Source organism: Sebastes umbrosus, chromosome 7, assembly GCF_015220745.1.
Source record: "Sebastes umbrosus isolate fSebUmb1 chromosome 7, fSebUmb1.pri, whole genome shotgun sequence".
In the NCBI taxonomy this organism is placed as follows: domain Eukaryota; kingdom Metazoa; phylum Chordata; class Actinopteri; order Perciformes; family Sebastidae; genus Sebastes; species Sebastes umbrosus.
In genome coordinates this window covers 29,680,293-29,690,602 of record NC_051275.1, presented here as the reverse complement: position 1 = coordinate 29,690,602, position 10,310 = coordinate 29,680,293, and the positions used below count along the sequence as shown (strand labels likewise).

The 10,310-nt window shown below is 36.8% G+C and overlaps 1 protein-coding gene across 1 annotated transcript; it reads right to left on the bottom strand.

Moving 5' to 3' along the window:
• Nucleotides 1-259: 259 nt before the first annotated feature.
• mrps22 (mitochondrial ribosomal protein S22) lies at nucleotides 260-6,470 on the bottom strand. The gene is made up of 8 exons (XM_037776140.1): nucleotides 6,313-6,470; nucleotides 4,535-4,692; nucleotides 4,279-4,443; nucleotides 3,345-3,488; nucleotides 2,823-2,906; nucleotides 2,419-2,564; nucleotides 1,169-1,277; nucleotides 260-665 (listed from the first exon to the last, which is right to left on the bottom strand). Exons 1-8 carry the CDS (start codon nucleotides 6,440-6,442, stop codon nucleotides 573-575), a joined length of 1,029 nt encoding a protein of 342 aa, XP_037632068.1. The 5' UTR covers nucleotides 6,443-6,470; the 3' UTR covers nucleotides 260-572.
• Nucleotides 6,471-10,310: the final 3,840 nt, after the last annotated feature.

Below are 10,310 nucleotides of genomic sequence, written 5' to 3'. Positions count from 1 at the left end.
CATCCAGTGTCTTAATTGGATCCTAATAGTCATGTTTACTTCTCAAAGTTTGTATCAACACATACTGCTGCTTTTAGTTGATCAGATAAACTCATGTCGAATCTACGGTATGCTTCGGTTATAAGTGCCTTACATGTGTTTTCTTAAAAAGGAAGTATGATACGGTGCATCCGGACATGAAAAGTGAATTAAATAAGCGTCAATCAATAAAATCTTACATGTTATCCAGGCCTCCAAGTTATTTTACTCCAACAACACGTCACATAAGTACAAAGATCTTTATTTTGTTATGTAACACATCAGGTTTGACTCAGAGGTCCAAATGAAATACACATTTAGACAATAAGAGCTACAAATTCTCTCCATAGATAAATGACTAACATTATGTATCTTCAAGTCGATGGCTGTGAAGTGTGTAGCTTTCCTTTCAGTCAAGAAGCACGTCACTCTTCGACCCTCTTTGTATTGTATTTACACACGGGAGGCTATTTTCAGTCCGTTCCTCTGGTTATGGGCACCATCCATTCCTCATTGTGGATAAATTTATATATTTCTATTTAGGAATGGGCGCGTCAGGCAGCAGAGCTCTTAGCAGCCATCTGTTCGTACGCCTGCAGGGCCAGCTCGATGTAGCCCGACCTCTGGGACTCTTTCTGGGCATAGATCTGCAGAGGACAAGGGTCAGAGGTCAGCAAAAGGAGAGAGAAGTCACCACAATTACTTTGAGTACAATCACAGTATTCATTATCTTAGTGGCAGCCTAATAAAACACAGCTAAGTATGTGCTCCACTATCAAGCATGACTAAATGAGAGGCCTTGCGTAACCTTTCACATTAAATGGCTGTCACTCTCAATGTCCCTCCCCGCTGCTTCAAGGCCAAGAGGCTGTGAGCGCTAATAAGACCTGATGTGTCCTGAGCTTGGCCCCGACGTTCCCACGCTGGAGACAAACCCAAACCCTCTCGCACAGGAAACTTAAGATGGGACGGCCTTGACTTGACCTCAAGAGCTACACTGACTCCTGCTTTACTCCTAATACCTGAGGGACACAATCTGTATGACCTGGACAATTTCTGGATCAAATGGCAACCCATAATATACACATAGAAGAGTAGAATAGAGCTACGAGTCAGCAGATATTTCCAGTTCAGGTGGAGTTGTTCTCACCTTAAGCAGGTCGGTGCCAGTGGCCTGCTGGCTGGCAGCTTCCTGAGCTGACTCGCTGTGGGGGTGCACCATGTGGAACAGAGACACCAGACTCACCGCATCCTGGAGCCTGCAGACACACACACATTTACACACTGAGGGCAGAGGTCACAGCTCTTTGCCAGCCGGTACAGTAGCTGGTGTGACTAAGAACCAGAGGTGGGACCAAGTTATTGTTTTGCAAGTCACAAGTAAGTCTCAAGTCTTTTCACTCAAGTCCCAAACTTAGAGTTTCGAGTCCTAAACAAGTTATAATGCCATTTTTGCCAAATCTAACAACATTGAATGCTGTCAGATTGATTAAAACAATCTGGGGAATTCAGTGCAAGATAATCAAGTGCAAATCCCAATACTGTTCACCAAAATTAAAGAGTCCAGAGTTCAACAAAAAAAAAAAAACACTTTGGGGATTCAACAACAAGTAACAACAGATAGAAATTCAGTTTGTTAATTTTAGTTCCGTTTTTTCCCCCACAAGTAAATCTTCTTCCCAAACAAATAAAGGCTCTTTGTTCAGTGTGTTTGTGTACCAGGCAGTTGATCGTCTTCGTGCACACCCTTTTTAAATAACACACTTTTTAATCATTGGGTTTGGGGGAAGGTATCAAGTATTTTCCAAGTCAAAAGGCTCAAGTCCACATGAAGTCACAGGTCACTGGTGTTAAAGTCCAAGTCAAGCTGCAAATCTTTTTTTTATTTTGTTGAGTCTAAAATCATCAAATTTGTGACTCGAGTCTGACTCTAATCCAAGTCATGTGACAACACCTCTGCCTCTAGGGCTGTCCTGAATACCATTTTTTGTGCTTCAAAGCTTCAGTGAGAAATATTCAAAGGTATTCGAAGCTTTGCGGCGCGGCAAAGTACTTCTGTCTGTCTGTCTGTCTGTCTGTCTGTCTGTCTGTCTGTCTGTCTGTCTGTCTGTCTGTCTGTCTGTCTGTCTGTCTGTCTGTCTCCATCTCCCCCGTTTCAGTGCCCGGGTCAGCCGTCTGAGAATAAATAACTAATTAATGTTGAATATGAATAATGTTGTGGGACAACAAAACAACAAAAAAACAACAACGAAGCATTAGAATACTGATTTGGAGGGCGATTACTATGGCAACAGTCGAAGCTTCGAAGCATTCGGGTCAGCCCTACCTAGTGCAATTGCAAAAAACAGCCTCTCATACCTGTATTAACCATGCACGCATTCATCACACACATAAACTCACAGTTCTCTCTTCAGCGTGTCCACTATGAGCCCGTCCGCCCTGCGAGCGTTGAGCAGGTACCACGCCAAGCCTCCAAAATGTCTGGTGGAGCGCAGCAGCTCGTATTTGCCGTGCTTTTCCACGTCCTCATAGGTGGCAGCATGTACCTAGAAACAAGGCACACAGAATGGATGTGATCCTAAATCCACTGGACGTTGTAGTTACTCAGCACAATGCTCTTCACATCAAATTAATAAACTTTCAATCCACACTCTTGTTCCATTTCACACTCAGTATCAACTGATCCAAAGAAAATATAGTGCTGACTGTGGAGATTTCATGCTTTAACAGTCTATATACAGTCTACAGATTTCAGTGCCGTTGGCGATCAGGTCAAAATAACAGGAAAATCACTGTCGTCTTACCCTGATGTAATCTGAGGAGTCTGGTTCAAATTGGACCAGACACAGGTCCAACACATCCTCGTGGCGGTCCTGGGAAAACACCATCTAATAGAGAGAGAACATGTGAGAATTAAAGCCTCACTGGACACCCACACAGGTGTTTTCACTTATTCTGCCTGATTAGACCTCTTCTCTTCTGTCTTTATCCGACTCACTGGGTTTAAATTTGTTTCTATTTTAATCTTGCTTCATTTCCACATCTAGGCACATATACAGTACGTCTCTATGCTTGTATGTATATATGTCTGTCTTTGTGAAGCACTTTGGTGCAAAATCACAATCATGATACACACTGAATCTGACAGTTGTACTATATAGACATTAGAGAAAAAAAAAACAAATCTGCTGGGCTCTAGTTCTTCATAGGGTAAGTTTCCTTATAACACCACAGGAAAAACAGTCATCTTAGATCTGCTAATTATAGCTGGAGGAGGCAGCAGGAAGGGATGAGAATAGCCTCTAATGATCATTACACATTCCTACCTTGAGGTTCTCCTCCTTGAAGGTGAGATGTGCTGTGAGTTTGCGTCCGTCTTTGGGGAAGTAGACCTGAATTAGCCGGTCTCTCTCCTCCCATGTTGCCTTCCTGAGGACCCCGTCGGGCTCCCGTACAACGACGAACCTCTCCTGGGGGAGAAACACAGAATTAACAGTGTTTATAGTGATATACTGTATCTCAGCAAAGTCCAGAGTCCATTAACAAAGTACAAAATTGAGTTTCATCAAACTGTATTGAAAATGTTATTATCTCAAAAGGTAGAAAAGAGCAATTCAATTAGACATGAAACAAAAAAACACTGGTGACCTGTTAGCACAAATCTGTGTGACATCAATTCCTAAAAAGCAGAAAGGATGATAGCTCCAAAATTGCTTTTCCAGTTTAATAGCACCCAACTGACTGTTGAAACTCAACACACTTCTATACATTAGGGCTGCAACTAATTATTTTCATTGTTGATTAATTTGTTGATTATTTTCTTGATTAATCAATTAGTTGTTTGGTGTATTTGTCAGAAAACGGTGACAAATGTTGATTAGTGTTTCCCAAAGCCCAAGATGATGTCCTCAAATGTCTTGTTTTTTCCACAACTCAAAGATATTCAGTTTACTGTCATAGAGGAGTAAAAAAACAGAAAATATTCACATTTAAGAAGCTGGAATCAAAGAATTTTGAGAGTGTTTTTTCTTAAAAATAAACCAATTAATCGATTATATACAGTAATGTGAGCAACTACACAGCTTTCTAACCAGGCGTTGAATGTTAAGTCTGAGCTGTCTTTTTCAGGCAACGTTCAATCTGACCTCGGCTTATTGTTCATGCTATAAAACCTACACTGAATTATTAATTGTACTGTGGCGTGCTTCAGTGAATCACCCATCCAAACCCCAGTTACACACAAAAACACCATGTGCCTACCCTGTGTGGGATGTTATAGGTGATGTCTGTGAAGACGTATTTGGCTGTGTCCATGCCGTCCAGGATCTTGTCCTCAGACAGCACATCGCTGATGGGCTTCCTCTCCGACAGGACGGGGGGCATCTGCAGCAGCTTCTTAGCCTGCTCTGAGGCCAACTCGACCGCCTGGAAACACACACAAGGAGGATTAAATGTGTTACTGTGACGTGTGACTGCATGATTGAGAGGAGTTATTATAGTGTATTTTAATGGGCACCTGCTCCAGTTGCTCATCAGTCATGAGTTTATATGTGGGCGGCTTCAGCTCCTGTTTAATGGGTCGGAAGACTTTCTGCAGGTCCAGGCCTGTTATCCTGGTGAGGATGTCCTGCACAGCTGGATCTGTGAACTGGGGCTTTGCTTTTTCTGAGAGGGCTGGAGGAAAAGTTATGTTAGTTAATTTTAAGTTTAGTTTAGTTTATTTGACATGGACATCATAGTAGCGTTAGTACTGTAACATACATTTAGGCACAAGGACTAGATGCACTGTGTTTAGTGTTGGTAGCGAAACACTAATTTATAACACCTGTCCACATTAAACTTTTTTTTTCTTCTTCTTCTTATATATATATATATATCTATATATATATAGATATATATATAGATATAGATATAGAGATATATATCTATAGAGATATAGATATATATCTCTATATAGAGATATATATCTATATAGAGATATATATCTATATCTCTATATAGATATATATCTCCATATCTATATATAGATATAGAGATATATAGATCTATATCTCTATAGATATAGATATAGATCTATATCTATATCTATATTTATAAATAAAAGAGTTAAAAGAAAAAGAAAAGAAAATACATACACAAAAATACGTCCATAAATACCACATATGCATCCACAAAAACATCCACATGATACATACTAGTTAATTTTGCACAAACTAAAGCTCCATAAATGTTAGCACTCAAAGTTACCAAACGTTTTCTAGATAATTTCAAATTGGTTTACATTGTTTGCTGTTAAAGCCACAGTGGTATGGTTACAACTGGAATGTAACTAGTTAGCTTTACAATAAATCTAATAAATGTTTCTTCAAACCTGTATTAAAGAACAAAGTGATGCTAGTCAATTTTAGTTTAGTTTATCTGACATGGACATCATAGTAGCACTAGACTTGTAACATTTATGCAAAAGGACTAGATGCACTATGTTTAGTGTTTGTGGCTTCTTTTTTTTTAAGTGATAAAATATAAAAATAAAGAAAATGCATAGACAAAAATACATCCACAAGATACATACTAGTTAATCACTTGCACAAGCTACAGCTCCATACATTTTAGCACTCAGAGTTAGCTGTCTAGGTAGCTAAAATAAATCTAATTGGTTTACATTGTTAGCTGTTAAAGCCACAGTATTATTGTCACGACTGGAATGTAACTATAACCAGTTAGCTTTACAAGAGATATAATAATTGTTTCTTTCTTACACAAACCAGACTCCTAACAAATATTGCCACATTTGAGTGTAAAGATAGATACCTTCATATTGCCAAAAGCTGTAGCAATAAATAGTCTATCATAAGACCGATAAAGCTCCCCTCTTCAATACGGCATACAATCTGTACACCAAGCAACACCTCTTGTGATTAAAACTAAATTTTCATATTAATTTGAATGCAGCTTCTGCCATCTTCCTCGTTGAAATTAACTCTGTAATAGACTGTAAAGTTATGCTAACGTTGTGGGTTAATATGGGTTTAATTACAAAGCTGCTAACATTTTATTAACTACCATAATGCCGAATTTATATAAATACTCTAATTATATATAAAAGATATGAAACACTCTTCTACATGGTCTCTATCTTTGCAAATATGTAAGTCAATCTTAAACTGGCCAATTTGTGAAGCGAGTTTGGCAGCCGCACTGAAAGCATCGAGGCTAGTGAAACACGCTGCAAGGTCAGTGTTATAGTTAAGAAAATAAAGCACCTGCAATGATATTCATTATATTAAAACATACCTGTATCTTGTGTCCCGCTACAGAGCGTCCTGACGCTACATCTGACCAACATTTGTTTGCTCTTTTGGACATTTTTCACCCGACAGTAGCTCCGAAACAACAAACACCGTGCTGTTCCGAGCGCCGCCATGTTTGTTATTACGTCATCGAGGCGACATGACCTTTGACCTCTACAGTTAAGCAGCCAAGCACTGATGGTGATGGGAGATGTAGTGTGTTTTTCTCTGTGTATGCATATTTCATTTGTTTATTTTTCTTTCCCACTGCCTATCATGCACCATTTCATCAACATTAACAGACAAAACAAGCAAAAGACTTCTGCTTTTCAGACCTGCTACTGTGCATTTTTATCTGTGGCCCTTTTTATAAGCACATGTCCTATAACAACATAAGAAAAACAAACATTTTCTTATGTAATAGATTAAAAAAAAGTTCAGACAAGGACACAAAACACCAAATAACAACAGATAGTAACTGTAAATTAACAATATAACAAATATTAACAGGTCAGTATAATATTTTAACCTTAAAAAGTTCAAGGAAGAAACTCAATGGCTGATCATTTCCATATTTTTTGGGCATGCCCTAAAATACAACCATACTGGCAAGAGGTGGCAACTGAGATCCATAAAATAATGGGAATAAAGTACTCATTCATTACACTATACTTGGGAAAAATACCAGAAATTGTTTTACACAAAGATAAATATTTAATAAAGATTCTCTTGGCAAGTAGTAAGAAAGCCATAACTCAAAAGTGGATGCAGACTGATCCTCCAACATTAGACCAATGGCCGGGTATTGTAAATGAAACATATGGTATGGAAAGACTCACATTTATTTTAAGGTTTAAATTGGAAAAAAGTATTGAGTACTGGGAAAAATGGATTGTGTATTTACACCGTTGATTGAAGTGTGACATTGTATATTAAGATGTATCTACAAAAATGTACTGTGATCTTACATTGTAACACCCATGATGACCTCATGTTCTTTCTTCTCAAATAAAAAAAGAGTTTAAAAAAAAAAAAGTACTAGGAAATTAATTTGTTTACATGTGATTCTGTTTTGGATTATATTCCTGTAGTTCCTTGACATTTGTAACTCACTCATAATGAAATAATATTATAGTATAACAACACAAAATCTTAAGAAAAATCAATTGGAAGGTTATTTTGATCACCAGGTGGCACTATGCTACCAAATATCCTCAAATCCTGCAATGCCTGCAGGAGAAGATCACCAGTAAAGCATCTTTCTCTTGCTCTCAGTTAGAGATAATGCTCATTTATACATATTATGTATGTTTTTATCAGACTCTCACAGCCTCTTTTGTCTATCTCCTCCGTGGCCCAACTCGGTGTAGCCTACACACATTCCTGACTTGTCGTTACAGCGTGTTCTTGAATTGGCTGATAACTTTAAAATCTGTCTGGACGATAAGAACTAAGAAGTCAAACTCTCCACTTATAAAGAGAAACACTCACAGAAATGTACACGCTCTATCTATCGAAACAGCTCTATTTATTTTAAATAAAACAGATAGATATATTTATTAGTGTGTAAAGTGCAACCCAAATGATGATGTATCTGTAGATGATTTATGTTGTGTGATAATTACAGTCCAATCATATTCATTTTAAATGTTTTTTGTTTTATTTTTTGTTTTGTGTTATTTTTCTCCCATTTACTTATAATATATTTCAATGACAGATGAATTCGGCAATTTAACAGAATTAAGAAAAATACATATATTTGTATTTTATTAATATGTATTAATATATTTTTTTATTGATTATAAAATAAAAAAAGTTGTTTCAAATACTGAAGACATAATAAGACAGTAGAGAGGATGCAAACATGCATGCATACATACACAAACAAACATACAAATTTGTATTTAGGCCCAAAAGATGCATTATTATTATTATGTGAACTATATTTGTGCACCAGTCAATCCTAAAATCAAACATGGAGACTAAACCCAGATTAAATGTACGTTGAAGGGTCTTGAATATATCATCCGCGGTGATTAAACTGGTACATTAAATGTATGTATCCTTGTTTCCTGTCTGCAATTTTTTTGTCTGTTGATGTTGCAAATGGAGCTGCTGAGATGAAAGAAAAATTTCCAACTTGATCTGACAATAAAGTAACATCATCCTCATCATCTCTGAAGTGTTTTCTTGCTCTGGTTCAGCTTAAAAACTGACTCAAAGACTGACAGGATTGCAAATTGAACAGATAAAAATGTCACTGTCTTTCTGCGGTGCTTTAGTCCAAATAGTCCCTGAACAGTAGAGATATAGTTACTGCACACCAGGTTCACCAGGTCGTGTAGCTTTGGGGTCATTTCTGCTCTCAAAACTTCAGTAATGAGTCATTGTCTAAAAACCAAGTGATCACCATCAGCAAAAGCTGTTGTGAGGAAAAGCTGAGGATGAGTCACAGGAAGTGTCTGGCTTAGATTTTGCTGCTTTTATTGAAACAAGCCAACCAGCGGTGGGTTCACATCTCAACTAACGACTGTAAACTCAGTGGTTGATTTTTATTTATTTTTTGTCTGGCTTAATTTAAAAGAAAGAAATCATCACCTTACTTTATTGACCACACAACCAGAGTTGGTGGAATTTTGTTTTCGGTAATTGTAGTTTATAGATTTACAGAAAAAACATTTTCTGTGTTAGAATCAAATCATGACTTGTGTTATTATTGAGAGGAACTTATGGTGAAATTGTTTCGTGAACTACTATTATTAACCTTTGATGCAAGAATTAGGAGTATGAATACTACTAAAATATCCTTTTCTAGTGGAAGTAAATGCATAAATAAGAGTTAAAAGCTGTTAAATTTATCTGATCAACTGATATATATGATCAACAGAGGAAAGGACAACCTGTCATCCTGACTGAATCAACCATACCAACCAAACATCTGCTTGGAATCAGCAGTTAAATGATACTTCTGACAATATTCTTTATTTTATTATCGAATATAATATACAACATATTATTTTTAACAAGTCACCGAAACCAACAACCAACAGTACTTTCAGTGATCCATTTCATTCTGAAAAATCAGCTTTTTAAAATCCAACATGGCTCAGTTCAAAATTTAGTTTCAAATCAAAACTCCTCATCTCTTCTCTGACATGATTTTGACATCAGATGATTTGCTACCACTACACTTCATAGTGATTTTAATATCTGTCATTAAAGGAATGTAAAACAATAAGAGTGGCTTCTGATTAATCTAAAAATCCAACTTTTACAGAGAATTGTTTAGCTTTCTGACTTCCCTACAGTCTGTAGCTCTGTGCCCCAAACATATTTGTTCTCACTGAGGATGTTATGTGTTTAAAATATATACTTTACATTTTTTAAAAAGGCTAAAAAAATTCCTAAAACAGCTGGGTAATGTGTGAGATAAACTACAGTGTGTGTGTGTGTGTTCATGGTAAGGAGAGAAATATCAGCCAGTTATAATTAATAAATAGGTTTTGGACAATAATGGAGCTTTATGGCGCAGAGGAAGGCTGTGGCTAGACGGACAATACTTGTATGTATAGGTTCAATTCAATTAAATTCAATTCAATTAAGCTTTATTGGCATGAATGATCAGGTTACATTATTGGCAAAGCTAAATGACATATTATTGAATAATTACGTTTTACATAAGAAAACTAAATAGATAATCACGAGATAGTAAATACACTTTAAACACACACTCTTTTTCAGATGTAATAAATCAGAAACTTTTACAGAGCTTGTAGCACCTCTTGATGCATATACTGTAACAAAAGTCAACATATTTTGCAGCTAATGTTGCACATTGATTTTTCTCCCCACATAAATATGTGTACATACAGTATGTTTCTGAGGATCAGCGCGATGGATAAACTCACGATATATTATTATTTTTTCAAAGAAACTTCTCTAAAGTCCTTATATTTCCTCTCAGTACAGTAAGAAGTGAGATTGTGTCTCCACCTCTCCTTT

Excerpts from the sequence above, each read along its gene's own strand:
- mrps22 (XM_037776140.1), bottom strand. The coding sequence starts at position 6,442 with ATGGCGGCGCTCGGAACAGCACGGTGTTTGTTGTTTCGGAGCTACTGT. Across the intron at positions 4,444-4,534 it reads CTGATGAGCAACTGGAGCAG|GCGGTCGAGTTGGCCTCAGA; the intron begins GTGCCCATTAAA and ends GTGTGTTTCCAG. Across the intron at positions 2,565-2,822 it reads ACTCCTCAGATTACATCAGG|GTACATGCTGCCACCTATGA; the intron begins GTAAGACGACAG and ends CCTTGTTTCTAG.